General features: G+C 43.2%; 14 protein-coding genes across 18 annotated transcripts; 5 read left to right on the plus strand and 9 right to left on the minus strand.

Moving 5' to 3' along the window:
* Positions 1 to 1906: 1906 nt before the first annotated feature.
* Positions 1907 to 2394, minus strand: LOC120448909. Its single transcript, XM_039631133.1, has 2 exons — positions 2348 to 2394; positions 1907 to 2275 (listed from the first exon to the last, which is right to left on the minus strand). Exons 1-2 carry the CDS (start codon positions 2360 to 2362, stop codon positions 1991 to 1993), a joined length of 300 nt encoding a protein of 99 aa, XP_039487067.1. The 5' UTR covers positions 2363 to 2394; the 3' UTR covers positions 1907 to 1990.
* A 522-nt stretch (positions 2395 to 2916) lies between these two features.
* On the minus strand, positions 2917 to 3864 carry LOC120449909 (retinin). The gene is made up of 2 exons (XM_039632600.1): positions 3718 to 3864; positions 2917 to 3659 (listed from the first exon to the last, which is right to left on the minus strand). Exons 1-2 carry the CDS (start codon positions 3727 to 3729, stop codon positions 3096 to 3098), a joined length of 576 nt encoding a protein of 191 aa, XP_039488534.1. The 5' UTR covers positions 3730 to 3864; the 3' UTR covers positions 2917 to 3095.
* Positions 3865 to 3883: 19 nt separating this feature from the next.
* LOC120449910 (protein dpy-30 homolog) lies at positions 3884 to 4531 on the minus strand. The gene is made up of 2 exons (XM_039632601.2): positions 4385 to 4531; positions 3884 to 4289 (listed from the first exon to the last, which is right to left on the minus strand). Exon 2 carries the CDS (start codon positions 4274 to 4276, stop codon positions 3941 to 3943), a length of 336 nt encoding a protein of 111 aa, XP_039488535.1. The 5' UTR covers positions 4277 to 4289; positions 4385 to 4531; the 3' UTR covers positions 3884 to 3940.
* Positions 4532 to 4927: 396 nt separating this feature from the next.
* On the minus strand, positions 4928 to 6469 carry LOC120450152 (trimeric intracellular cation channel type B). Of its 4 annotated transcripts, none has more exons than XM_039632988.2 (3): positions 5997 to 6469; positions 5617 to 5892; positions 4928 to 5557 (listed from the first exon to the last, which is right to left on the minus strand). In XM_039632988.2, the coding sequence occupies exons 1-3, from the start codon at positions 6281 to 6283 to the stop codon at positions 5269 to 5271; spliced, it is 852 nt and encodes a 283-aa protein (XP_039488922.1). In that variant the 5' UTR covers positions 6284 to 6469; the 3' UTR covers positions 4928 to 5268. The 4 variants fall into 4 exon arrangements, with proteins under 4 accessions (XP_039488922.1, XP_039488923.1, XP_039488924.1 ...); XM_039632989.2 differs by having other exon boundaries at positions 5617 to 5889; positions 5997 to 6466; XM_039632990.2 differs by having other exon boundaries at positions 5617 to 5889; positions 5951 to 6088.
* Positions 6470 to 6735: 266 nt separating this feature from the next.
* On the minus strand, positions 6736 to 7485 carry LOC120449179. The gene is made up of 2 exons (XM_039631520.1): positions 7268 to 7485; positions 6736 to 7188 (listed from the first exon to the last, which is right to left on the minus strand). The coding sequence occupies exons 1-2, from the start codon at positions 7277 to 7279 to the stop codon at positions 6754 to 6756; spliced, it is 447 nt and encodes a 148-aa protein (XP_039487454.1). The 5' UTR covers positions 7280 to 7485; the 3' UTR covers positions 6736 to 6753.
* A 1144-nt stretch (positions 7486 to 8629) lies between these two features.
* On the plus strand, positions 8630 to 8946 carry LOC120447816 (the record flags this gene model as incomplete). The annotated part of the gene is made up of 1 exon (XM_039629393.2): positions 8630 to 8946. A coding segment is annotated over one exon (273 nt), but the record flags the coding sequence as incomplete, so codon positions are not given.
* Positions 8947 to 9444: 498 nt separating this feature from the next.
* On the plus strand, positions 9445 to 10140 carry LOC120448510. Of its 2 annotated transcripts, XM_039630545.1 has the most exons (2): positions 9445 to 9776; positions 9965 to 10140. In XM_039630545.1, the coding sequence occupies exons 1-2, from the start codon at positions 9521 to 9523 to the stop codon at positions 9997 to 9999; spliced, it is 291 nt and encodes a 96-aa protein (XP_039486479.1). In that variant the 5' UTR covers positions 9445 to 9520; the 3' UTR covers positions 10000 to 10140. The 2 variants fall into 2 exon arrangements, with proteins under 2 accessions (XP_039486479.1, XP_039486478.1); XM_039630544.2 differs by having other exon boundaries at positions 9451 to 10087.
* Positions 10141 to 10270: 130 nt separating this feature from the next.
* LOC120448509 (larval/pupal cuticle protein H1C) lies at positions 10271 to 11062 on the plus strand. The gene is made up of 2 exons (XM_039630542.1): positions 10271 to 10451; positions 10517 to 11062. The coding sequence occupies exons 1-2, from the start codon at positions 10440 to 10442 to the stop codon at positions 11060 to 11062; spliced, it is 558 nt and encodes a 185-aa protein (XP_039486476.1). The 5' UTR covers positions 10271 to 10439.
* Positions 11063 to 11872: 810 nt separating this feature from the next.
* Positions 11873 to 12482, minus strand: LOC120448639 (A-kinase anchor protein 14). Its single transcript, XM_039630762.2, has 2 exons — positions 12440 to 12482; positions 11873 to 12378 (listed from the first exon to the last, which is right to left on the minus strand). Exons 1-2 carry the CDS (start codon positions 12449 to 12451, stop codon positions 11917 to 11919), a joined length of 474 nt encoding a protein of 157 aa, XP_039486696.1. The 5' UTR covers positions 12452 to 12482; the 3' UTR covers positions 11873 to 11916.
* Positions 12483 to 14901: 2419 nt separating this feature from the next.
* LOC120448640 lies at positions 14902 to 15248 on the plus strand. The gene is made up of 2 exons (XM_039630763.1): positions 14902 to 14958; positions 15021 to 15248. The coding sequence occupies exons 1-2, from the start codon at positions 14947 to 14949 to the stop codon at positions 15246 to 15248; spliced, it is 240 nt and encodes a 79-aa protein (XP_039486697.1). The 5' UTR covers positions 14902 to 14946.
* A 1161-nt stretch (positions 15249 to 16409) lies between these two features.
* On the minus strand, positions 16410 to 17012 carry LOC120448637 (A-kinase anchor protein 14-like). The gene is made up of 2 exons (XM_039630761.1): positions 16949 to 17012; positions 16410 to 16887 (listed from the first exon to the last, which is right to left on the minus strand). Exons 1-2 carry the CDS (start codon positions 16958 to 16960, stop codon positions 16489 to 16491), a joined length of 411 nt encoding a protein of 136 aa, XP_039486695.1. The 5' UTR covers positions 16961 to 17012; the 3' UTR covers positions 16410 to 16488.
* A 304-nt stretch (positions 17013 to 17316) lies between these two features.
* LOC120448833 (A-kinase anchor protein 14-like) lies at positions 17317 to 17965 on the plus strand. The gene is made up of 2 exons (XM_039631032.1): positions 17317 to 17444; positions 17503 to 17965. Exons 1-2 carry the CDS (start codon positions 17433 to 17435, stop codon positions 17899 to 17901), a joined length of 411 nt encoding a protein of 136 aa, XP_039486966.1. The 5' UTR covers positions 17317 to 17432; the 3' UTR covers positions 17902 to 17965.
* A 289-nt stretch (positions 17966 to 18254) lies between these two features.
* LOC120447871 (neuropeptide-like 3) lies at positions 18255 to 18999 on the minus strand. Its single transcript, XM_039629479.1, has 2 exons — positions 18858 to 18999; positions 18255 to 18741 (listed from the first exon to the last, which is right to left on the minus strand). Exons 1-2 carry the CDS (start codon positions 18867 to 18869, stop codon positions 18493 to 18495), a joined length of 261 nt encoding a protein of 86 aa, XP_039485413.1. The 5' UTR covers positions 18870 to 18999; the 3' UTR covers positions 18255 to 18492.
* A 2495-nt stretch (positions 19000 to 21494) lies between these two features.
* On the minus strand, positions 21495 to 22678 carry LOC120447863 (uncharacterized histidine-rich protein DDB_G0274557). The gene is made up of 2 exons (XM_039629471.2): positions 22349 to 22678; positions 21495 to 22285 (listed from the first exon to the last, which is right to left on the minus strand). Exons 1-2 carry the CDS (start codon positions 22358 to 22360, stop codon positions 21941 to 21943), a joined length of 357 nt encoding a protein of 118 aa, XP_039485405.1. The 5' UTR covers positions 22361 to 22678; the 3' UTR covers positions 21495 to 21940.
* Between the last annotated feature and the right edge of the window lie 5188 nt (positions 22679 to 27866).

Raw genomic sequence — 27866 nt, forward strand, 5'->3', positions numbered from 1 at the left:
CATTTAACGCGGCTTATTGTCTTCATCTGGGCTCAACAAAATTTACCTACGAGCTCTGAGCATTTGTAAATTAATTTGAAAACCGTTGCTTGCCACACCGGAAAGCTTGGGAGGGGGTCTGTTGTTCTCCCCTGCGCACATATTTCCGCTTTAAGTGAAACCCTCCTCTGAATGTTACCCAATAATTGCGCTTTAAGTTGAAACTTCTCGATTACATCAAATATTTAATATGTCTTGGGGCCCAGGTTCTGGGAAAGCCTGATTTTTGCGGCTCTCCACTTATGCTAAGTGGCTTTCCTTTGATTTGAACAGACGGAATTTCATTCTCCGGCTTCTGGATTTAAGTTATTAAATTCCTTGTAGACCCCCCAGGATGGCTGGCCCTTTAGTGCTTAGAGTCGCCAAGATGACAGCATAACGATGCATTCAAATGGCGGTTGTAATAGACAAACAAACCGATTACCCAGCAGTCGAGCACCCAAATCACCCACTGGGCCAATTGAGAGTGGCCATACTATGCATAGCTATGGTATGGTAGCTCCAATCAAAGCCCAGACCCAGGGAGATACAATGAACCTCTGGCTTCCCAGAGGTATGGGAATGGCGCCCAATGCTGGGACTTTCATTGTCCGGTTTTGCGGAGCAGCCTTTTGGGCGGTCCATCTGCTTTAAATGGTGTGAGCCCAAAAGGCTGCTGTGCTGCAGACTGGGAAACAAAAGCCATGATGACGATTGTGGCGATGATGCCGATGGGAGGAGCGATGGAATCTACGCCTCTTTCGAATTGCATCACTGAGGTTGCTGGATTTCCTGCAAATGACAGGTATTGAGTGCTCGACAGAAACAATGCATTTGTGCATCAATCGATAAGCAAACTGTTCTGGCCCCCTTGATGCTTTGACCTTAATGCAGGAGCCTAGCATCCTCCTTCTTGTGTAATCCGATAATGCCGAACTATATACTATATGCCATCGCATTACTTACCCCTTTTCGGTGGTCTGCGTCATTTTGCCCAGCAAGTTGTTTATATAGTTAAATGCCATCAATAAGCCGTTTGCCGCCGATTGCATAACCGGCTTTTCTCTATTGCCCAGGACATAACCTTTGGCCCTCTCTGGGGTTTATTATTTCCATTGTGACATTTGAAACTCCATTATCTCAGTTTTTAAAAGAAATGGTAGACACATCCCAGGGCTTCCAATTGTTGTCTTTTGTAAGACTTTTCACATACAAACTCTAGGTGAAAGTCCTGAATTCATACATTCCTCACCTCCTCCGCCCTTCTACGAACATTGCTAGATTTTCGGCTACTGACCCTGGGTCATTCGTATGAAAATTCAGGAGAGTACAACAGCCTCCGAGATCCTGAAATAATGCCGAAACATTACCGTACGGCACGTCAATCATCCTTGCATCAATGCACCTAAAAGTATTCCAGCTGGAGGTATGTGACCTGTAAGATACTCATTCATTCGGTGCTCATACTGGAGAAATGTATTAGTGATGCATTAAGTTAATGTTCTCTTGCATATATTACGCTGAAATTGTTCGTGCAATAAGAAAATATGGATTAGTAATGGAATATTTATATATGAAATTTCCATACTTACTTGTTCTGTATTCTTTAAAATGTACACCTTGCCTATTTAATACCTATAAATCGGGATGGGTCCATGAGCTGCTTCATTGAACTGAATATTCCTCTGAAATATCCTTGAGAACAGGATACCAAATCATTGCTTATTTCGTGCGTTTGTTTGCTCATCTGATGACGTCAGTTGAATCGAATCCTGCCACCCAGCACTCAATCAGAAGTGCAGCGTAGCGCAAAATCTAATTGGCAGTCGTCTCCCCTCAATCCGGTGGATAAGCCCACACTCCCCATTCAAAATGCAAAACAAAGTGCTTTTAGGGGATTGGGGCACTTGTTTTATTGTTCAAACCCAAGGTTTGGTAGCCCAATTATTCGAAATGTATCGCATTCAGATGCCTACTTTCTGTACAGAGTGTTGGTCCAATCGAAGACTGGATACCTCCAGGTGGGATAGTTCAGGTAGGTGGACCTCAAGGCAGGTGTCAACAGAGATGATATCCTTGGAACACTGCGATGAACGATGGTGGAACTCTGGTGGGAAACTGCGGTGGGCACATGCTCCACCAGCTGACCCACCTTGGCAAAAGTTGGTTGGTGGTGCAGGGTCATCAAGGGATGGTACATTTGCAGATCGGCATTTCCAAGTGCCAAAAGGCAAAGCAAGACAGCAAAAGATAAGTTCTGTTTGGACAAAAGTGGTATAATTTAAATATAAAATTATTAAAATGTTTAATAATGTTCCTCTTCACTTACCATGCTCTGTGACATCTTCTTGGTTCAGTTCACTTCACTTGACTGTTGTTCGTTGGCCATTCTATACTACGCTTTTATAGTCCAGCTCAGAACTTAAGATTGGAGAATGGACCAGCCATTCTAAATTAATGGTCCCAGCCCTTGAACATGAGAAGAGCATGGGCGTTAACCCAGACCCTGTGCCTGCCTAATCCTCCAGAGATCTTGATTGCACACAACTTGAGATTTCGTTGGGAACAGGGGGCGGACGTGGCATATTTATTGTGGTCGTGGGCTGGTCTCTGTGTTAACTTTATTGATTTCCTGTCGCACCAACAACGCCCCAGAATGCGAGCCAGATAAGTGAAAATGCAATGGATTCGTAATTCGCAAATGCAGGACAATTATTTTACATAAGATGGGTAAAGGGATAGATTTGCATGGGCAAGCAAGTATAGAATGGAAATTTCGATGGAGAAGAGGACACTTTAAAAAGGCATTAAAGCCAGTGGGTATAGCATTTGATCAATATATGCTATTTTTATTATTTTAAGTTTTCTTTATTTTATGAAAAAGAAAAGAACAAAATCTTTTAAATGCAAATGCGAAATCTTTATTATGGGCACACTACCGAAAAATTATACAGAAAATGGCAGAAGAAAGAAGACGTAGAAGATACAGCATTTTGTGGGTTATTAGGTCCAGAAAAGAAATTAAGAATGGAAGTATCGTTCGGCGAGTTCGACTTGTTGATCTTTGGCATGGATCCTCAGTTGCGGATGAGGACCACTCGGGGATCGGAGGCCACGGTCCACAGAAGTGGTGGCTGCTGGCGGATCACCTGGGTGGTGCGAACAGCGGGAGCTACTATGGGTGTGACCAATCGGCGGTGATCGTGCACCACCGTCTGGCTCTGATGCGAAACGGCAGTGGGCACGTGCTGCACCACCTCACCCACCTTGGCTACGGCTGGCTCCTGGATGGTCAATACAGTTCGAAGTCCATTACGAGCGGCCAGAATTAGAGGAAGAGGCACAGAGACGGGAATTCCCGCAGAGACAAGGCGGGCACCAATCGGATCCACACTGCCACTGGATGCAGAGGACACCTGTTCTTCTTCTGCCTCCTCCTGGGATGGCTCTTCCGGCTGGGCAGCGGATGAGCTGACAGATCCCGAACTGCCATCGGCTAACTCAACGGAATCCTCGCTGGCGATAGGAAGCAGCTGCGAGGACTTGACCGAACTGAGGGCCACCAGATTCGAGGGCCACTCCAAGCTGGCTGCATGCGAAGCTCCAGCGGAGACTAGCACAATGGCCAAGACAGGCAGGAACTAAAATATATTAAGTATATTAAATGTGCTGTTCCCTGGGAAGTAAGAAATGAATTACCAATCTAGACATGATTACAGGAGACTCCCTTCGAATCCGTAAACTGAAGAATGAATGATGCAGTTTAAGATTAGAATATCTGCTTTTATAGCCCTTAAAGCGAGACTGAATCTTTCGCTTGACTGCCTAAAGAAATGCATCACTGAGTAAACCTTAACATCAAACCAGAAACATTTAATTAGCTGACAATTTGAAATTTGATTGGGTAATACCAAAGACGTTATTAAAGAATATTCTGCGGCAATCGAATATCACACTTGTGCTTGTCTTCAAGCCAAAACTTCTGCAGATAACCGATGGGATCGCGGGGCATTTCGCGGGCCAGTCCCAACATACCCTCCATTAGAATGGGAACCACCTCTTGTTCCAGATATACTCGCCTGTCTGCTGGTGACCTAAAGTTTTTCGTTCGGGGACATTCCTTGGCCTCAAGGCCATCGGACTCGGATTCTTTCTTGGGCTTAGGTTCCTTCTTGGGCTTATCGGCATCTGGACAGAGGATCGATATAATGGCAGATGGGTTCTTCTTGCGGGGACTAACTTTTTTATTGGATGACATTTTAATAAGGTATCTGCTTAAACATGGAAATTAAAATGATATACGTAAAAACAGATTACACAGCGGTTACTTTCTGATAAAAAAAATTTCAGAAACATGTTGTATTACCCAGATAATTTTGGTTTTCATTTTGGTTTTGGCCAGTGTATTTAAATAGCAACAGACAAGTTGAATTAGCCACGTCCTTCTGTCTGTCTGCCGCCCGTCCGTTTTATGGTAACAAGACGCTCAGTTTTAAAGCTATTTTCAGGAAACTTTCCCATAATTCTGTCTAATGCAGGTGTTTTTTGGTGTGCATCAGTTTTTGATTATCATATAATTACTAAAAGGGAGTATAAGCATCGGTTTGCCGAAGTTAGCTTCCTTTCTTGCCACGCCTATCCAATGCCCAAAACTGCCACGCCCACACTTTTAAAAAATGTTTTGTTATTTTTCACATTTTTGTTATCTCTCGATTTGCCACTCTAACGCCCTCGAACCGCCAAAAACTGTCAGTGTTGAAATTTCTCCTTCGCACTTCCACTAGCAGAGTAACGGGTATCAGATAGTTGGGGAACACGACTATAGCGTTCTCTCTTGTTTTCATTTTTAAGCCTTGACAATAAAATTAAATTTTATTAATATTACGCAAAAAAAAAAAAAATGCCTTTGTTTAGTTTTTTAGTTTGTATTGAAATGCATGAGTTTATACTTAGGCATAAATTTCACGGTACAGCTGGTCGAGCACACTGGAGCATCCACTAACCTGTGGCCGTATCCGAGCACCTCCGCCGCTGCTCCATCGCTCTTCTGTCCACCAGTGGCCGCTTCTAAGCTGATTAGCATACGTAACCCGATCAAGCGAGACATCTGCTGCAGTGATCCAATCGCTTGGCTGGACGGGCGGTAACTTAAGCCGCTTAGACCTGCAACCCCCACACCCACACCACCCAATCTGGAGGGGATGTGGAGAGCGTGTGGTTTGATACGATTACGCAATGCACACGAGGGTTTCAATCGAATTCCGCAAACGCCCACGTTCGCCGGACTTTGGGCTCCGGCAGGCGTTCGAAGAACTTGCTTAAATCCCTTGAGAATCCACCGAAGAGAGTGTATAGTATCTGGTGCTCCAATAGCCAAATTAAATGATCCGTTCGATAGCACAGCGACAGGAACTTAAAGGCGGTGGTCAACACGAGTATGTGGACCATCAGCTGATGTCTGGTGAAGCCCATAATCATGGGATTTTTATAGATTTCCAACATGAAGAGGAGAGAGAGGAAAAGTGCAAGTTTTGAATTGCTGTACAAAAGAAAATATTTAGGTTGCCACTTTAAATAGAGTAGGTGTTTGCAACAGACTTGCTCAACTTCAGGATTGCCATCTGGTTGTGTTGGCATCTATTGATTAAAAGACTCGCCATCGGTTTCAGTACTTCGGCCCCACTGCCCACGACTGTGCCCACCACTAGCATCGGAATTGGAGCATTCCCGTAAACCTGACCCGCCAAATGGACCCCTCGATCGATCAGCAGAACCTGGCTAATTGTGGACATGGCGGTGGCTAGAATGCGGAAGGCCAAAGTGCTGGTCACGAAGTGGCCAAGGTCAAAGGGACAGTAAAAGATGCAGTACCTACTTGATTAAAAAGAAAAAAAGGGCTCATATAAACAAAATAAATATATTCCTCACGCACCAGTAGTACTTGTTTAAACTTGTAGAGGCCAATAGATCCCACTCACCAGATCAACGAACTTAGCAGAATATCTGCGGTATTACACAGTGGTTCCAATGGGAGACTACCCAAGAGCAGGTTGCCCAGGATATCGCCAGCGTAGTTCAGCAGCAGGTTGGCAAGCCACAGGACGAAGGGTTGCCACTCCAGCACCTTGTTTCCACCCCCTTTTAATCTGAAGGATCCTGCAGAAACCACCAGTTCTTCCCGCAGCTGCTGGGAGATCAGGGAATAGTGCAGGATGCGAAAGATCAAGTGGTTGGGGAGCTGCCTCAGGATTAGCCGAGCATTCATCCCTCAATTAGCTAGCTGCACCACTCCTTCTCGGAGACTCCGGATGGTGATACCAAATTTTGGGTTCTCGGATCCAGATAATTTGATGACTAATGTATTTCAACTACATTTAAAATACTTAATATTGTGAAAAAAATTTGAGTAAACGAAAATATTGACAAGCGAAACTTAGGCGTCTGTACTTGTGTGGATATTTGAATGCAAATAATAATAGTTGTCATGTCTAGCAAAATTTCAATAGTGCAAAACAGCTTGAGGCTGATGATCATTGCAATATCAACTTGGAATCTCCAAATAAGTTGAACCTTGATAAAAACACTTGAGTCGAATGTGACTGTTAAGTGTTACTGCTTGATGTTTTAGTAGTTTAATTGGAGTATATGTGTAAAATTATGTTATTGGTATAAGCTATGATGTAACAACTTATGATTTAGAAGTTTTTAAACTTCTGTCTCTTAACAAATAGCATCTCAAACGGGTGACATGTTCCGGTGGGTATGGGTGTCAAGGCTGCGAGGCCCTGGGATCAGGGAGGCGTAGCTAATGTTTCGCACGGGCTTAATCCTTGGCAGCATCTGGTGCACCACAGGATGGGCGGCGTAGGTGAGGTGGGCGGGTGTCTGTCCAGAAGGGGGAGCCAGCTGGGCAACCTCATCCTCCGTTGCCGCTTGGAAGAACCTCTCGACCTGTTGTCGTTCCCCAGCTTGGTGGTGATTAACAATCCTGGCGGATGGAATGAGCAGCTGATGCGGCTGCTTTCGGGACTGAAGGACTAGAGGCTCCGCTGACGATAATCTGGTGAAGCTCTGGTGGGAAATGGCACTGGCCACCTGTTCGTTGCCATGCAGGATTGTCGTGGCTGCGTGACTGTGGCTCAGGACCCAGGTGAAAAGGAGGCAAACCAGCTGTTGGTTTGAATGGGGAAATCAGAATGGGGAAACCAGTGAGAGTTGGAGCTCGAACAAAACTATGGAGATTACTTACCGTGATGTGCATGATGGTCACTTGAGTGGGCAACTAATTACCGTTAGACATGTGCCGCTGCCATTTATACATTTATAGCTGGACTTGTCCAAGAGGACTCCTTGACCAAGAGGTCACCATGTCTTGCCGCCAAAAGATTTATGGGCCATTTTGTGAGAAGCTAATTAATTAATCAAAAGCTACTCCAATACGACAGCGCCTCATGAGCTGCGTGCACTTAGAGCTTCCATTACGCGCCTCCGGCTAATCGGCTAACTGACTGGCTGACTCAACATAGACGGATCGCCGGATTGGCGGCGATTGTGCGAAGCCACGACAGCAACGTTGGCTATTGAAACCCCTGGTATTGGTATTGGTGGCTAAAATACCCTGCAAATAAAAATGTCATAAAGCTTGTATGTGCAACAGAAGGTTATAAAAGATGCCTACATAGTAGGGCTTAGTTATATGGCATGAATATTTTTTCCCATCATATAATACATATAATAAAATACTTAAGATAAAGTTTTTTTTATTATTTGTTTCATTCAATGATATAAAAGAAATAGCATCAAGCATTACATACATTAAATTCTGATTTGCCAGATAAATTCATTAGGGAAACGTCTTAGCTTCAGATGCTAAATTGGCTTTACGTTAAGTTCATAATAACTGTTTTTATCAAACTTTAAACATAAAGGGTATTCCCTAGCAGGCTACTATAGCCGCCAGAGCAAACCAACTATCGAGCCACAGAAGTGTGAGGTGCGGGGGGCGGGCGGCGGAGGTGCGAAGTGGAGCGGAGTGGATCAACCTTCAGCGAGTTGCGCAGACGTAGACGGCGTCGCATGTTGTGGGCTTTGTTGTTGCGGTGCTATTACTACAATATTTGCGGCGTTAGGCATTTATTTATTTATATTTCATTTTTTTCGATGTGTTTCTTTACGTAAAGCTGCGTCCAAGTTGAGACACTCCCACAATTGCAAGATAACCGCGACTGCGCGCGTGTTTCCAACGCTTCGATCGCAGATCGCGCCGTTCTCCAGGGGCTGTGCGAGGGGGCTGTACCGATGGATCTACCCCCTTGGCATGCTCCACGCCCGCCCCTGATTGGGCCCGCAACTGCTCCACCGTGATTTCATGGCACAGCAATTCACATAGCACTTCAGTTTGACTTTGCCACTCGCTCCGCTTTGTGTTGGTTACTTGGAAGGGGAACCTCCAGTCCTCGATACGATTCAGTCCGATCTGCCCACCTCAGTTCGTCGGCGGTGTTCTCAGTGACTTAAACTCTCCCATTAGGATCGTAACCATCCATCTGTGAGTGCCTGCCATCTGGTTAACCATCGCTTTTACATCTGCACCTCCAACTGACCCTCCTAGGTGCTTCTGGCCGTAACTTACGTGGCTCTGGTTTTGGCCAAGCCGGCGACGCAGACGCCTCGCCTGCTCATCGATTCAGCACCCTCGGTGGTCTCGTACCAGGGTTCCTCGCAGGCCCAGACCCGCTTCGTCATCGCGCCCATGGGCCGGGCATTGGGCTACGTGGAGCCCACCAACCTCAATCGAACCTTCCACACGAAGGCAACGCAGGAGGGCGGCGCCACCGGCTACGAGCAGCTCAATCTGAGTCCGGTCTACGTGCCGAGTAGCTAGGCATTGGAATCGCATAGTTTTAGTTAGTTAAATGTGTAAATAAAGGCAGCGTGTATAACAAAAAACTCCATGTGCATGTTATTCATTCGGAAAATCATAACAAAGAAAAACCCTAAATCGTTCTTACTTTAATCGAGACTTTATTGTATATCTACACACTTTCATAAAAAAGATGGAAAATCTACATTACTGCACATTTATATATGTATACCTTTGGGGATTAAATCATACTTTGTAATCATAAATGCCAAAAACGTATTCTTAGTAGAATAGTGAACACAAGACACCAATATTCACGGAAAGCACATCACAAATTATCAGCATTACAGGACTTTTCTTGGGATTTGCAATAGATACTTTATAAAACTACATAGATATGTTTCCTGAACTCGAGCACACACCGCGTTGTGTGGTGCCCTATTTTCATTCTTATACTTCCGTCTTTGGTTGATATACAGTTTTTGTACAGCAAAGTGATTATTTTTGCAATATACACATGCCTTGTACTCACAACCAGGCTAATTGGTTATATGTAGCACCAAGCAGGCTGCGTTTTACCACTTTAAAAGTATGTCTGATAAATAAGGACAGCAATACAACTGTGCCGCAACGATAATCATGTCGAATACCAGTCGCCGCGATATTTGGGTGCCCAGTCCCGCCATAATACTGCATCAGTTGCAATCCACCGAGGATGTGGCCGATGAATCCGCCCTGGAATACCACGAGAGCTGCAACCAGGCGTGGCGCGCCCAATACAAACACCCCGTCATAGCCAGAATGGGAGTCGGTTTCGAGTTCGTGAACTCGACCTCTCGGTACATGAGCTCCCTAATAAGCACCCAGGATGACGACACAGAGAACCACGTGATCGGTAATTCATCTTCCAGCACCAATCGACTGGGGCCCACCCTCAGAATCCCCCATGTCGAAATTCAGCCTTACAGTTTCGGGTCGGATGACGAGAACCTGATTCAGCACCTGGCCTAATCCAAATACCATTTACTCCCAAAATTTCCAGTGTTTGAAAGCCTTATCCGATTTCCTCGTTTCCCTCACCAGGATACTCCTGCCTGACCTACCGCTGCCGCATCTGAGCTCCATTGAATCCGGACCCGGACTGGACGCGCGATGCCCTTAATTGTGGTCTTTTATAGTTTGGAATTAAATTGCATTTCATCTCGTTTTGTTTGCTGTCTTGAATCGCAAGACCTTCGCCTGGGATCTCTGAACCTGAACTAACATTATGTTTATGGTATTAATCTTCTGGGTTATTGTTCAGGCTTTGAAAACCTTTTTGGGCCCAACGACAATTGATTGTCGGCTGGTGAATTCCAAGTGAGGGTTCGCAGATGTTTGGTTTAGCGCCGGGTTCAAGTTCAATGTAAAGCAAACAAGTTTTTGCCAATTGCTCATTAGTTGGATTTTGCTGAAGGACAATCCGGCTGGCGAATTTTTGGCCATATAAAGCCGTAGACTTGATTTGAAATCAGCAACAGTCACTCGTCGACTTCCAACCTTCTCAAACCAAATCAACATGTTCCGCTTCGTAAGTATAAGAGTATGGGATTTGAGGATATTTTTCAGAATCTAGTGTGCTGTTCTCAAATTCAGATTGCCATCTGTGCCCTAGCTACCATTGCCGCCGCTGCTCCGGGATTTATTGAGGAGCACCCTGTGGCCATCGCCCCCGTTGTGGCCAAAGTGGGTGCCGTAGTGCACAGTGCCCCCCTGGCCACCTCCCACCAGAGCTTCACCCAGTACCACAACCAGGCGGTGCTCACTCCAGTGGTAAAGCATGTGGTGCCAGCTGTTCCCGTGATCAAGACTGTGGCTCCAGTGGTTCCTGTGGTCAAGCATGTGGCTCCCATCGTTCCCGTGGTCAAGCATGTGGCTCCCATCGTTCCCGTGGTTAAGCACGTGGCTCCAGTGGTGCCCCTCATCAAGACCGTGCCCGTGGTGCACCACCAGACCTATGTCGCTCCCGCTGTCCACCATGTGGCTGCCGTCCCCGTGGTGAAGGCTCTGCCCCATGCCATCTCCCACCAGAGCCACACCCAGGTGCACCACCAGAAGACCATCATCACCCCGGTGGTTGCTCCCCTGGTAAAGACTGTCGCCGTCGCAGCTGCTCCAGTGGCCCATGTCTACCACCATTAGGAAACCTTTTGCTTGAACGGATTGTTATGATTGCTTCTTTGAATAAATTTAATTGTTGAAAATAGAAAATGTGAAATTTTGCGAATTGATCGTTTTTGGCAACAGATTGATTGGCAGATCGATTGGATTCAATCCAATTAGCATTTAAATAATCTACTTCAAAGGCTTTTAGTTTGTCATTCATTAGTATTCATTGGCAATCTCGAGCCAGTAGCAGAGTGCCAAAACTTAAAATAAATAAAAATTATAACACAACAGTAAGACCGCACAGAGGCAGCTCCAAAAATAAATTATGCAAGGCAATTATTGTAAACAATTTTTTTCTCGGTTAATAAATAAATTGTAAGCTTGTAAACTTGTGTATAAGTAAATGGCTATTGTACTTTTTCCAATGCTTTAAAATTTACATTTATTAAACTTGGTTATAACCGCTACTTGTACCAAAAGTATATAAGAGCTGAGCTAGAAGGACGCGTTTTCGACCGTATGAAGTATATAAAAGTATATTTTTGACCAGGATAATTAGCCTAGTCGATCTGGTCTCTCTTTAATTTCATCGTCCTTATGAACTTTGAAAACTGGAAACATTAAAAGCTATTTCTATGCCAACAAAATGTTGAAATTTTTCCTTCTAACCATGTAACGGGTATCTGATAGTTGAGTATATCGACTATATCGTCTTCTCTTCTTTTAAATCAAGGCCTGTAAGTGGGAGCAATTAAGTTACGGAATTTTTAAAGCTATAATATTTCATAACTATCTAAAAAGATCATAGTTAAATTGAATTTCAGTGTTTTTTTTATTTCCTCGTTAAACAAATTTATCGTAACCATGTGAGCTCGCTTTCAATCCATTTACTTGTGGTAGACGGAGTACACCACTGGAGCGCTGTGGACAGTGTGGACCTGAGGGGCAGCTGGGATCACGGTCTTGATGATGGGAGCAGCTGGGATGACTGTCTTGACCAGAGGAGCGGCAGGGACGACAGTGTGGACCAGAGGAGCTGCGGGCACCACAGTCTTAATGACGGGAGCGACAGGGATCACAGTCTTGATCAGGGGAGCGGCATGAACCACTGGGGCGGCATGAACCACCGGGGCGGCATGAACCACCGGGGCAGCATGAACCACCGGGGCGGAGTAGACCACTGGCACCTTGCGTACCAGGTTCACGTTGCTCTGGTGGGTGATGGCCGAGGAGGCGCTGGTGTCCACGTAGGCGGTCTTGGCAAGAATCGCCGGCTGAACAATCGAGTGGGTCTCGGCAATCAGGCCGGGGGCAGCGGCGGCCACAGCCAGGCAGGCAAAGAAGGCGACCTGTGGAGGAGGATAATGGGTTACAGGACAGCACTCAGCTTCCATCTCCTGGGCAACTCACGAATTTGAACATCTTTGGATGGGTTTTTGGGGGTTTGCTGTGATTGCTGAATCGATTGCAACTGCTGATGATGACAGGCCAAACGCGGGGCTTTTATAGTTGGCTAGTTTGGTCCAAAGCCCAATTGTTTGTCGCAAGTACTTGGCTGAACCTGAGCCGCCAACCGGTTTAGGTTTTTGAGTAAAACACCTATTCGGGTTTTCAGCATTCAGCTTTCTGGCTTCTAAGCGCTTATCAAAGACGCAGTTCGTTAACTGACCTAGGTTCCAGCAGCTGTGGCTCTGTGTGTGGGTGATTGGTAGGAAGTCGAGAAGTCGGGACAACAAGCCAGGCCAATCAATCGACAATGGGCCAAGTAATTGGCCTTAGATGCGGTCGCTTACGCAAATGAGCCCGCAGATGCTGGGCTCCCATTGAGTGCGTGGGCTATCCTTATATCCTTGTCCTTGCACTTCACCAGGCGACACTACATCTTCCTTCTCGTTGGCCTTTAACAATCACTTGATCCGCCGCGTAATTTAGTTGCATTCTCGTCTTGGGGATTCATCCCCATCTTGTCTGGTGAGTGTGTGCTTGTGGGTATGGGATGTGTCTCCCAGTGCTCGTTATGCGACCTTTTACCACATAATTAATGAGTACGCCAATGTGTGCAAATGTGTAGATACCATCGATGAGGCATTTGATAAGAGTTGCTCAAATAACATCGGTAACATTGACAGCAGGGGATAATCAAAGGTTGGGACCGGACAATTGTCGACGAAAGGAGGTGTGTGATTGTCGGTTACCCTGACTTGGTCTTGAACTAAGCAAATGCGCTAAGAATAAAGGTGCCCTTTGCAAATTAATTGCTAATTAAATTCTAGAAATAAATGACTAAGTCAGGGGTTAGATGTCGCTATTTTTTGGGGACACACGATGGTCTCGGGTTAAGATTTTGGAAACTTGTTGAACACGAAATTCTGATAGAACGAAATTATATAATGCCACAAGAACAGTATAAGTTGGTCTAAAAATAAATATATTTGTATTTTCGTCCTTTGGCGTTTCTCTTTGCTGTTATAAATAGATCTGAAAAAAGCTTATAATGATAGATCAAATGACAAATCAATTTTATGACTGTGTTACAAATCAAAGAGGGACTTAATTAAAAGGATGGTTTTGTTTTGTTTACATTCATTTACATACTTTAATAGTTAAGAAAGGGATATTAATGTCCTAAATTCTCTACTAATTAAATATTTTTTCTTCAAATCCAGTTCGGTACGGAGCAGCTCACTTTATATGAACCCTGAACTTGACCCAAATCAAAACCCTCGAGACTTTGCCTGCCCTTCATCGAGCGGGTCGCAAACAAAAGCGCAGTAAATTATAAGCGTACGCATGCATTCAAATTGAAGCTGGAGCCGTATTTGGATTCGGATTGCAACATCGACTTCGTCCAGTTGATGGCTGCGGCTCCTCAAGTGATTCATGGCCAGGCCATAAAGACCCGGCTACCAACTTCCAACTTCCAACTGCAGCGGCTGTTAAGTGCCGCTCGAGTGACAGATAAAGAGCCCCCATTCCCCGATTCTCCGATTCCCCGATTCGGTCATAGTCTCAGACTCAGATTCGGATTCAGATTCAGACCCAGTCCCTATGTCAAGGTTATCCGCCGGACAAGCCCCACGCGCACTTAACCCACAATTTGGAGCTGGACGCTGTGGTTTCGCCGGCTGTGTCATTGTGTTTTCAGTTTTCGGGGCTCGACTTTGGATCGAGCGACAGTTACACGTACTTAAGATAAGCATCTGGCATCTGGTAATGTGGAAAATAAATACCCAGAAAATTAATTTGCGGTCCCTGTAATTTTATAGAGCGATGGTTGCCGATTGTTATTTTATGGTTGTGGTTCGAACACTTCAATCAGTCATCGCAGGATAAAAAACAAGTTGCTGACTTTTGTTATTTATGTGCTTATTTGTTTAATAGCTTGTAGCAGCGATATATTATGGGTTGGGAAACAAGATACTTGGGTTAACATATTTTAGCTAAATTTATTAATTTATAACATGTAATTCAAAGATTGTTGTCAATTTCACAATATAATATTAAAAGAAATTAAAAAAAAATGTTTTTTCTAAAAGCGTTTTGCTAATTAAATTATTGGTATTTTTACATATTTTTAAAAATTGTTAGAGCTTTAAAGTATTCTTTTATTTATCCACGAATAATATTCGCGACTTTTAATATTTCTTTAGATAAGCCTCAGTTCAGTTCTAATTGTTATATTTTACGGATTAGTAATTGAATCGTCAAAACTGTTTCGTGGTCCATTCAATTGATTTGCTAAGTAGACCCGTTGTAAGACCTTCGTTAAATTTGGCGTGTCATTTGTCATTTTGGCAAATCTATTGACAAGTGGGCTATATAAACGGTGCGTAGGCCTCAATGGGTCATGAGTTCTTACTGGAGTTTCGCAGAGCCAAATTCAAACTAAGACTAGATCCAATTTCAGCTGCCTCAACATGCATAGAATGGTAAGTGTTATGTTTATAAATTAAATTTACAAATTGAATTTATTTTTTTATTTTCTTTGCAGCTGCTCTACACCTTGGTAATCGTTGCCCTTGCTTTGGTTCAGGCCTGCCAAATCCATCATAATCTGACATTTCCTGCTGTGGACCAAGTTTCCGACTGTTCTGGCCACCACCTCACTTTTTGTAATCGGAGTTTGACAAGGGATCTGCCCACATTAACCTCAAGCGATTGGATGTCTTCTCGGCTTGAACTTTGCTTTTATGGCAAACCTTTTACGTTGGGGAACTAGCCGTGCGTTGTTGTTGCTTTGTTATTGCTTGAATAAATAGTTGTAAATTTTTAAACGTTTGAAAGGATTCAGTTGATTTATTCGGTATAGATTAGGATGCTTGGTTGTTTAAAGTTGAATTTGAAGTTTTGGTAACATTAGATAGTTGGCAATATATTTTACTTCAATAGCTTTAACTTATGCATAAATAAAAACGATGCTACATTATTATACCCGTTAGTCGTAGAGTAAAAGGGTATACTAGATTCGTTAAACAGTATGTAACAGGCAGAAGGAAGCGTATCTGATCATATAAAGTATGTATATATATTCTTGATCAGGATCGATCTGGACATGTCCGCCTGTCCATATGAACGTCGAGATAATAGAAACTATAAAACCAGCAAACTTGTCTAATCATGTTGCCACTACCACTCTTACGCCCACAAACCGCCCAAAAATGCCACGCCCGCACTTTGGAAAAATGTTTTTATTTTTAAATTTTTGTTTGATAAAAGTGCCACCTATTAATGGAACTTATAATTTTTGAATTTGTATAAAAGGATGTCAAGTTTTTCAAGATGTATTAGACACCGTGAATTAAGCATATTAAAAGTAATTTATAATATAAGTTTTTTGGCAAATCGGTAGAAATTTACAAGACTAATACAAAAATGAAAAAATATCAAAACATTTTTCAAAAGTGTGGGCGTAGCAGCTTTGGGCGGTTTGTGGGCGTTATAGTGGGCGTGGCAGAAAGTTTTTTGGCAAATCGATAGAAATTTAGAAGACTAATACAAAAATGAAAAAATATCAAAACATTTTTCAAAAGTGTGGGCGTGGCAGCTTTGGGCGGTTTGTGGGCGTTAGAGTGGGCGTGGCAAAATTTTTTTTGACAAATCGATAGAAATTTACAACACCAATACAAAAATGAAAAAATATCAAAACATTTTTCAAAAGTGTGGGCGTGGCAGTTTTGGGCGGTTTGTGGGCGTTAGAGTGGGCGTGGCAGCCTGATTCGACAAACTTGCGCTGCGTCTATGTCCCTGGAGTCTGTATGCTTAATCTCAACTTTCTAGCTTTTGTAGTTCCTGAGATCTCGACGTTCATACGGACAGACAGACGGACAGACTTAGACTTCCAGTTCTAAATCCCATTTATAAAGATATACAACATATTTCGTACTTTAGGATCAATAATACTTTTCAGAATTTTATTTTATTTTCATTTAACTGGTTAACAAACAAACAATTTAAAGGCTTTAGTGGTGCAGGGTGTAGGCCAGAGGAGCGGAGTGCACCACAGACTTGACGAGGGGAGCGGAGTGGACCAGAGGCACAGAGTGCAACACAGGAGCGGAGTGCACCACCGGCACAGAGTGGACGACTGGAGCGGCGTGGACTACGGGCACGGAGTGAACCACTGGAGCAGCGTGGACAGCAACGGCGGGATGGGAGTAGGTGGTGGTCTTCACGATGGGAGCAACCACTGGCTGCACCACCGCTTTGCTGTGCACCTGGGTGATGCTCTGGTGGGAAACCGCCGAGGGAGCAGAGTGCACCACCGATCCAACCTTGGCCAGGACGGGTTCGTGCACCACATGGTGGGTCTCGATCAGACCAGCGCTGGCGGTGGCGACCAGGAGAGCGAGGACTGCGATCTGTTGCGAATAAACTTTGTTTACTTCAGCTCCAGAAAATAAAATAAGCTATGATACTCACGAATTTGAACATGTTGATATTATAGGTATTTTTGAAGCAAGTGCTGCTGGTTGCTTGAAAAGATTCGTTGGATAACTGATGATATTTTGGAACAGCCAACACCACTTATATAGAACCTCAAGTCCAGTGATGCCAACGCTTTAAAGCCAATCGCTGACCTTCAATACGCCCCTGCATGACCCAAGCTTGATCAGATGGAGATTCGGAATCCAAAATCGAGTCGGAGTAAGCTCATTATGATTTCTCGTTGCTGCAGCTACCGAAACCCAAAAGCTCAGATCGTTGGAGCCCGAAGTCTGAAGTATGTGGTGCCTTATCAAAAGCCCCTCAAGGTAGACAACTTCGTATACCGAAGTCTCTGGCTGTTTGAGCCCTTAGCCTGCGCTGCTAGTCGCTATATAAACTCCATCTGCACGTTCCACCAGCATCAGTCATCTCTCTGAGCTTACCCCAAAAACAACCAACCAACCAAAACTTATTCAAGATGTTCAAATTTGTAAGTTCGAAGGATTCATAAAAATTTGAAGATCTACATTAACATGTTACTTGTAAAGGTTGCTGTCATCGCTCTCCTGGTCGCCACCGCCAGCGCTGGTCTGATCGAGACCCACCATGTCGTGCACGAACCCGTCCTGGCCAAGGTTGGATCGGTGGTGCACTCTGCTCCCTCGGCGGTTTCCCACCAGAGCATCACCCAGGTGCACAGCAAAGCGGTGGTGCAGCCAGTGGTTGCTCCCATCGTGAAGACCACCACCTACTCCCATCCCGCCGTTGCTGTCCACGCTGCTCCAGTGGTTCACTCCGTGCCCGTAGTCCACGCCGCTCCAGTCGTCCACTCTGTGCCGGTGGTGCACTCCGCTCCTGTGGTGCACTCTGTGCCTCTGGTCCACTCCGCTCCCCTCGTCAAGTCTGTGGTGCACTCCGCTCCTCTTGCCTACACCCTGCACCACTAAGGACGCAAATGTGATACAGTATTTACGATTTTTTGTTTAAATAAATGTTTTTCGTTTTGTCATAACAAGTTAATCAATTGTGTTTTATTATTTTCAAAACATAATTATGCTAGCTTTATTTGGCATTAATGGAATTTATATTTATATTTAATATTTTTATTTTATTTTTTAAAATTCCACAGATATAATAAAAAAGTTTTTTAAAAATAGTATATTAAAGCAGGGACCAAAGTAAAATTCTTTATTTCGGATCCACTTCTTATAAAAGTCTTATACTTACCTTTTTTGACATTATTCGAGTATACTTTTGGGCTGATATAGAAATCAATTGAAGTGAAATAAATGCAAAATCCTTTTCGCTCGCTATAACAAGTATGGTAGGTAATTTATTGCTTGAAATGTATTTTAGTGTCTAAACTTTTTTTGTGATTTTCTTTTCTCATTGCTGAATTTGCTGGCATTATAAACAGGGCACAGGACTTGTGGTTGAAGTAATCCGCAGGAAATGTTATGGTAGAACGGGAGCTGCTTGGCTGACGTATGGGTGAGATATGTGGGTGGTTGGATATCCAATGGGTAACTGGATCCCGATTAACCGATCACAACGGGTCCCAGGCCATGGACGCTCTTGATCAGCAGAGGAGAAGGATGCACCTGGGTAATGGCTGCATGGGAAATAGCGCCTGGCACCACGCTCACAACCTGGGGAGCAACCAGAGGCGATCCGACGACGGTGGGTCCCCAGATTCCAGGTGCAACCAGGCCATGAGCAATAAGTCCAGGAGCAGGAGCGGGAGCTGGGGCAGCAGCAGCCAGGCTAAGGAGAGCAACGAAGACGCACTGGGGAAAAATGTAAATAGTTATATATTAGAAGGATGCCACTTTTATCAGCATTTGTCCACTTTTTAGAATCCTTTTCTCACAAAGAATTTTCTTTGTTGGCTTTAAGAACTCACCAGCTTGAACATTTTGTTTTGTTGATGGTTTGCAACGATTTGACATAGAATTGCACTCCGGACTGGCCTATTTATACGGAATAATCAGAGCTGCAGTTGGCGCTCTCCAAATGGGTCGCCAACACGCCTCTGCACTCTGCACTCATTTCACCCGGCAACAAACACATTTTCCGCAGCGTTCAAGCCAAGTTAAGCCACATAGAACCAACTAAGTCGAGCAGAATGAAAACCCTTCCGGGGGCAGGTTCTCGGGTTACCGAAATGCACAGAGAAAAATATATTCTATTTAATACAAATAACGTTGACTTCATTTACATTAATTGGACAAAATGATGATCTCAACCTATGACCTCAATTTAGTCGTTATTCTATATCATACAGCCATCATCAGAAACTGTGATGTAGGAATAATAATTCCTAAACATGTGTCTCGGCATAACTATTGGAATTTAATAACTACAAAAACGAATGTTCCCAAACTGTTGAGACTTTTCCCCCACTGCATTCGTTCTCCCTCAGTTGACTGGCTACTTCAATGCGATCTGATTTGATTCTACTCGATTTTGCCGCCTTATGATTTATGCAATGCGAGACATGTTCTAAGTGGACTCACTCCCTCCTCGTTCCGGAATCTCACATGCTATGGGGACTATGCGGCTTATACTTGACACTGTTGCATGCGTCGCGCAATTAAGCAAACAAATAAATAGAATCAAGTCAGGGGGAAAATATGTAATATAAGTCCAAGAAAAGAATTTACTCAAGCGGCTCAGTTTAGTTAACGGGGGAAGAGGAGGTGAGGCTTGCTCTTTGCACTTTTGGCTTGCATAAATTAAGTTCCCAACTTGGCGAAACGTTGATTAATGTGACTTGCCAATAACGCCGGCGGTCAGTTGGTAGTTCGGTTGATCAGCCAACTTGCCCCGGGGCTCGGCCAATCGACAGAGATTGTCTCCAAAGCGATTTTGTCTTGTGCAATACTGCGACACCAGCACATCAGATACATTTTATGATCACTGTCGCGGGTAGTGAGTTATTACAATGCCGTCAAGTGCTGCGGATCAGGAAATATATTTGCAATTTCAAGAAACATTTTTTAAGGCATACCACTTTTACTTGCAAAAAGGTTTGATAGTTAAATTATTATTCACTGTATTAACGATTGTAACACACAATTTAACTAATTTTTGACACTATACACCCTTGCCCTGTGAATTAATGTGAGAGTCTAAAAATCATACAGAAATATGTAACAGTAATTTAAGCACTTTGTTTAACAATGTATTTCAATTATTTTCGTTATTTTAATTAATTTTATAGTACCTCCAAATTGTTGTACGATTACATAACTGAAACATCAAGCTAGCTATAGTGTCAGAACTAGTCAAGTTTTCTATTTCGCCAGCTTTGGACATAGATTTAATTTAGTTAAATGATTTATTGCTTTGTGAGTCAGTTTGATCTAATGTGTATAAGCTATCCTATACTCATAAATGGCATAACAATAAATGTATTTAAATATTTTGTATCTCCCAATGCTATCGATTTTAAACCTAAGTTAGACCCCACCGCTTTTGCCAATTGCTCGTTTGTTTACCTTTAATGAGCTGCCGAATCACGTGCCCGTACAATACTATAAAAACCGCAGTTACCTTGCCGAATCTATTTGTTTATTATTTTATTTCATTTGCCTCGTTTGCCGGTCAGCGAACCATTCCAAAAAGTTGGCTTAAACCATAACCGATTTGCGGTTAATTTCGGCGTTGAAAAGCCTGGCCAAAACAAAAAGCGCAACTTTTTCAGGGTTACTGAATGATATTGATTCTGATTTGATTTTAATGCACCAAACAAGGAAGTATTGGTTTGTATAAAAAACAGGAGCGCACTAGGTGGTAGCCATAGTATATAAACCCCTTTGTGAAACACCTCTGCTTTTGCCCTACCCCGCAATCAACATGTATTCATTGACAATTGGTAATATCTAATTGATGTTTATGTCACATTAACTGTTTGAGTATCCCATTAGACTGGCTTTATGGCAATGTTTGCCGATTAGGCTGATTCCGAAAGCGAGTTTAACGACGGGTGTGTGGGTAAAGTACGATGGCGATTCGCATTGGCTTATGCAAAACAGAAAGTCAATTGCAAAAGCCAGAACTTGAACAGACTTGAACTTGAAATAGATCTGGATCCCTTCTGATTGTGTTTTCATACCCTGCATGTCTACAATGGAAACTTACATGCAACGGTGGCAGCAACAACTATTTATCACCTCGATTGGCCCATACGAGTGATATGCATTCCCCACCTTCGTCCCGCTTGCAGACACAGAGACATCCATCATCTGCTTATGCACTGATTTGCATAACAGAAAAATCATTTGGTTGCCACATGTAGTGGCAACGTGTGTTGTCACCATAGGAAATGTGCCATCCCCCATCCCCCATCCCCCATCGATTGTATCGAATGGTTTTTTCGGTTAATTACTATTACCCAGGGGCTTATTATGTCAGCTATATAAGGAAGTGATATTTGTGCGAGTTCGCGACACAGATATCCGATCGGATTTGACGTCACTTTACGTATTAATTTCCCACTTAAAGGAAGAGAAGATTAATTTCAATTGTGTAAGTGCAGTAATATTTTATCCGGGGTAATACAGAAATAGCTTTTTATAATAATTATAATTGTGATTGAATCACTTTTAGCCGCAGAGATTTCCGTGATACCAAAACGTGACAGATGTGCGTACATTCCTTTGATTAAATAAAATTATCCATCTTGCTATTTCCATTTACTATCTTCTATGTATCTTAAACTCTTTTTTCCGATAGTCCTTTAAGAGCTGTGCTCTTCATTATCCCAAGTAAAATAACCACCTTCAGGTGTTGTATCTTTTATGTACAGCTTTATAGATAGAATAGAATATTCAGCAGCTTACAGCGAAACCTCCAGTAGATCCTTACACATGTACAATCGACACACGCAAACATACACAGCATACACAGGTTGCATTCTCCCCGTCGACGTTATCGGCATTCAGTTATCGTTATCAATCATCAGTCAATCGTCAGGTTCGTAGATTAGTGGAGGTGGTAATCGTGGAAGTCGTGATGGTGGTGCAGGTGGAAGGGATCGTAGGGGTGGAAGGCCTTGATGATTGGCGCAGGATGGTAAGCCTTTATGATGGGAGGATGCACCACTGTCTTCACCACAGTGGGCAGCAGGACCGGCTTGATTATGTGGTGCGGCACACTATGCACCACCGTGGAGCTCTGGTGAGAGACGGCAGCGGGCAGGTGGTAGTGCAGTGGTTCTACATGATGGTGGTGAGGATAGTAGGGGATCTCAGGATAGTGGTGGTGGTGGCCATGCAGGAATCCAGGACGAGCTGCCGCCAAGGCGCAAATGGAGAGTAGCGACACTACCTATGAGTTGATTATATATCCTCAGATTGGTTCTCAGCCAGAGTTGATCCGCGATATCCTTACCAGTTTCATCATCTTGTGGGTGGTTTAATCCTCGGTGGTTGGTCTTGGTCTTGGTAGCTCGCTGCCTACAACTGATGCCACTCGATGGTGTGGAGGTGGCTTTTATTCACTTGCCACCTAGCCAATTGGCCACCAGCAACAGCTGCGGATTCCGCTGCAGATGCAGATGCTCTCGTTGCCATATCCGCCGCTGCTGAGAGGCTTCAATGTTGTGGAACCTTGCGTTTGCATCCGCAGTTTGCAGTCTGCCGCCTGAAGAGGCTGCCGTTGTAATTGCAGCTCGTTTCGTTTTTCATTTCGATTGTTGTTTTTGCGTTGTCTGCCTTTTTCGCACACAGTTTTGTCAAGCGCCGCATTGTTTACCCGCAGTCTGAGTCGCTCCATCCATCGACCCCTTCCAATCCCAATCCCAATCCAAAGCGCTGAACTCTGCCACAGTTGGGTTCAATGAGGTGGCAGACACGAGAGACGGCGGTGATGTGGGGATGCCCTAACTGAAGTCTCGATGGGAACTGTAAGAGAAAAGTACATTACTCATAATGGAATTCAATAATTTACTATCTCGTGGTAAGGACTATTATTCTATTCTTTGTAGACAATGCATAGAGGCTGAACAAATATTAGCTTAAAAACGCTTAAAAAACATTTAAGGTACCAAATAAACAAACAATTTACCATTTAAATAATTTTCGTTGAATTACTTATCATGGCTACGGAGATATTTATTTCTTTGAAAAAGTAAGTTTTCTAATATTTTTAAGTGGCTTAAATTGTTTTATTGCTTATGAATGTTTGTCATGTATTGCTCGATTAGCTGTTCAGCTGGGTTCAGTTTTTGTAAGCAAGTTTTAGTCAACTTTTTCGCATTGCTAATGTACCTCAATTAAGTGAAGAGTAGCCGCTTGTGTGTTCATTCATAGAGCTTTTCCTAAGGTTGTTGCTGGTTGTATTTATTTGTTTATTTTGGCAAGTCTTATAATATTATAATGTCCCAGCGAATGTCGACGTTCTGTTCTCGATGCTCGTCTGCTGCAATTGGTAATTGTAATTGTTGCTCCATCTGCTGCAACTTTTTTGCAATTTGAGCTTGCAACTCGCTCTTTCCGTTAGACCAATGTAAAAACTATTGCAAATTGTCTCTGTATTTCTGAAGTAGTGTCTATGTATCTATGTATATAGTAACTGCATCTGTACAGTAAGTAGCATAATTTATGCCAGTGTTACATTTGCCGTTGCGACCTTGACTACTTGAAGTTTTTGGCCCGCAAATTGCTGTTGGTTTTACAGCATCGCATTTTTGTTTCTTGTTTTCTATAGTTCTTTGGCTCTCTTGTTTTGGTTTCTTGGTCAACGGAAATTCACACTCGCCAATTTAATTGTTTCAATTTTTTGTCGTGGAAATTAGTTGTCTACGTCTATTTCTTCTATTTTATCTCTGGGTCTGAGAATGCGCAAGAAACGACCTTTTTTTCTGAGTGTGTAAGAATCAAGATATATAAAGCTTGTTGTCGTCATATGCATACAGCCGCGATCGAAATACTAGCTTTAATAATTTGTAATAATTGTGGGAAAACATGTTTCAGTTTCAGTTTTTCAACAGTTCAGACAATTATTCTAATAGCCATACTACTTCGTACCTTCTATTATTGAACTATTATTTTATAAATTAACCTTTAACCTTGATTAGGATGGTCATCGGGACTTATTGTCTAAAATATGATCTCCATAAATTGACTTAATGGTTTTTTAATACTTATACACAGATAAAATAAAGTGTACTTATATTTTTAATATTTTAATTTATATTTTAATAATCATTAAAAGTATTCATATTAGAACAAACAATAGCTTGTTTATCACAGCGGTAATTAAGGTTTTAAGCAAATAACTGCTTTGATGAACAATGAAATAAATGTCTGCTCCTAAAGGCCCATTTTTCCAATTGTATGTTACCTAATTTAACATATTCGCCTCAGAGCTCATCCTTATACACCTATGGTATTGACTTCAGTTGCTCAGCTTCGCTTCAGTCTGCCATCGATTGTGATATTTAAGGCTTTTATTCGCGCCCTGTCATCTCATCGCTGCAAAGTTCACGAACGGCAGCGGATTTAGCTTCAGCTTCAGATTCAGATACAGATACAACTCCATGGCAAACTAGAACACTTGAGTCGAGAGCACGAGCTCATTAGAATGTCGTTTGGTATTTTGACAGGCAACTCGGACGGCAAGTGCTAAAATGTCAGCGTGCGAGGGTATAATATTCGGCATCGCTATAATAGTCTGGCAAATTAATCATGATTTGCATTAAGGTGGGTAAATATTTGCACAACAATTCGCTGGGGTCCCTGGTCAGCACTCCCAAAAAAATGGGAAAAATGGAGCCCAAAATGAATTCAATTGCTTGACTTATCTCGACCAGGAAGCACTGCATCTGCGGCATAAACGGGTTGCAGCGAGTGACTATGTTGCAACTGCAACAGTGGAGTGCTGCAGCACTCCACCCAAATGCCCGATGCAGTTCAGTGGGTTAGTGGGAGCCGCAGTCCGCAGTCCGCAGTCCGCATTCGTTATCTTCGACTTGGAATCTCGAGTTATTTTCAATGTTATTGCAATTAAATTGTGAACCAACTCAGGCATCCGCTGACGCAGCACTTCCAATCCGAGAATGCCGCTCAACTGATGGACACATCTGACCTTAGCGAGTGGCCAATGGCCAATGGCCAATTGGTCGCTCGGCCACCTGTTAGGTGTTCTCGTTGAGTATACGCCAGAGTGGCAGCCAGCAGGCAGGCACCTCGGTCTGCGAGTTAGTCGAACGTAATTACTCGAGGGGCCCCCTGGAAATGAAAATGAATTTTATATACGAGTATTGTGCGGCATGGGGCACCGCTCTACTTGCCGCAGCTGCAGCACATTTCTCACCATCGATTGCCATTTGCGTAATGCTCCTTCTGGCCGGAGTTTCCGACTCCATCTGAGTTTCTGAGTGTCCAGCGCTCTGACACCTGAGTGAACTGTGCCAACAGGACAGGTCGTATCATTTGTGGCTGGCCCGGCAGTGTTTGGCAACTACATTGCCAACCCGTCAGATCGGGATTGGCCAACCACGCTCTTTCAGAAATATTCAATTTCACGTAACATAATGTTAAACTAATTTTGAGTCATTCAAAGGTGTCTGCACTGCTAACGGAATGCTTTTGTACTTCAGTTTATGGACAAGTTAATGGGCTTAGTTTTGAATCACTTCTGTAGGCGGCGGAAAGGTAGGTCGACTAGCTTCTAGCAAAGGCACTGGCGGGATTTTACTGTCAGGTTATAAAAAATAACTATTCAGATTTTTATTATACTTGCTTAAAGAAATATAAACGTTTAATAAAACTGAACTATTTGTTTTCCGTTTAACAAGTCATAATAAACAACAATAATAAACAAACAACATAATAAAGGCGATCGTGAAAATTATTTCTCAAATTCGAGTAAAATTATCGAGAAACCTATCTACTAAGAAATAAGTTGGGTTTTCTTTCTGATCGTGATATTTGCTCTTTACTTCCATACCATTTGACTTATTTTTCTCAATTGACGTCCAGCAACTACTTCCTCGTTTATAATTTCTATACATTATTTACATCATTTCCGTGTGATCTAAGCCGACCTTTCAGCCAGTAACGTGTATAATCGCAATAGTGCAATGACCGATCAGAAGTTGATATTGAAAGACTCGGAAACTCTGAAAAATAGAGGTAATTAAGGTAAGAACAAGACTGAAGAGTAATGACGCTTAAAGACTGTCAACAAGTGTTTTTTTACTCCCGAGTAATTGATCTTTAAGCGCGGCTAATTGTTGTTCATTACGTTTAAGCCGAGATCAGCTCGAATGTCTCTAATTAAAAGCGAAATTGAGTTTGGTGCTAAGCGGTTGCGATAACAGGCGATCAAACCGAGTTTGCCGGGGAACTGGTTCCCTGTATGATAATTGCCTGGCAGTTTCTTAATGTGGTTAGTGCTCTTGTATCCAGCCTTATGCAATGCAATGTTAAAAAACTAAAAAAGAGACCAAAACAGCCACAAAACTGTCACTTGCCTGCTGGCCATAAGGCGTACATTACCCCCTGAGCAGTACCACTCGAGATCCCAAAAAAGATACAGAAATGTAACACAGATGTTGGCGCACACAGCCCGGATATTGTCAAAGAATTCACCAGAAATAGACTCAAATCTATTAAAAGTCACTCAAGAATTTCGGCTAACAAAGCGGCGGAAGGGAGAAAAGGGAGTTGTGTTGCCGGATCGAAACATTCATTAATCATGCTAAAAATTGCTGACAAATCACCATAACAGCGGCGAATAAAACTCCAGTTGAACAACATAGAAGGTACAGTTGTGTTTGTTACTTGTGGGCAGTGGCAAATGCGGGGATTAAGAAGGGGTCATTGAAAAAAGCATGTAAGGTAAGGTGTCGCCAAAGTCCTAGATCAAAGCACTACGAGTTTTGGTTGGTCAGGCAAATCATCATGCTAACCCCTTTTTAACGATCTTTTAACCCACCACTCTCCGTGGCGTATGAGTGATTTGCGCGCCTGCGCAATCGCAATCGCAATCGCAATCGATGTTTGCTTATTACACAAAGCGGAACTCCAGACCAGTCCCGAGTGCGGTTCTATGTGGGATGTGGCTGCGACTGTGGCGGGCTTTGGGTCTGCGCCTTCTGGTGCTTTATCGCTGGCCCGTCTAGCTGGCCATTGTTATGCCAGACAATTGCAGGCCGAGATTAGCATAACCAGAAAATACAAACGGAAAAAAAAGGGGTGGAGAAAGGAAGGGAGTGCTGGTGTTGCCCAGAGAAATAGCACATACAGTAAGGCGAGATATATTCGGAGATCAATTCGGCTTATAGGTATATGCTAAATGTAAACTGACAGATAGGATTCAAAAAATAGTGTACAACTGCAGAATAACGAAAAATGTAATAAAATTAATTTTATATTTTCAATATAGTTAACACTTTACTTATCAAAGAAGTACATATGAGAAATTATACATATGCATACTTAAATTGCAGATTGAAATTAAAATGTATGCTTTCTTGTACGTAGTTACTCACTTCGAAAAGTTAAGAACTAGTTCTCTAGATCTAACTTGCCAAAATTCTGGTGATGGTATTACCCTACTCACCTCCACACTGAAAGCGAAATTAAGTAAGCATAAAAGCCCACTGTAAGGCTTGCTTACATATGAAGAAATTAATGTTTATTTCGTTTGGCGTTCGCGTTCGTTGGCCGACGTGATGGGCAACCAAATTGGCCAGCGAGTTTGCGCACATTCCTTTCTCAAGCCGGTGACGATACCATAACCATTAGCTCCTACATTACTACCTCCATTACCTCCTCCTCCGCCTATGTTGGCCTTCTCCCGCAGACGCAACAGCCGAAGAGGCAAATCCCCCTGCCCCCGGACACCAGAGCCAGTTATGTTTTGGCCATGACAGATACACGCAAGTGCGTTTCCATTGAAC

The sequence above is a fragment of the Drosophila santomea genome, chromosome 3L (assembly GCF_016746245.2).
Source record: "Drosophila santomea strain STO CAGO 1482 chromosome 3L, Prin_Dsan_1.1, whole genome shotgun sequence".
NCBI classification, from domain to species: domain Eukaryota; kingdom Metazoa; phylum Arthropoda; class Insecta; order Diptera; family Drosophilidae; genus Drosophila; species Drosophila santomea.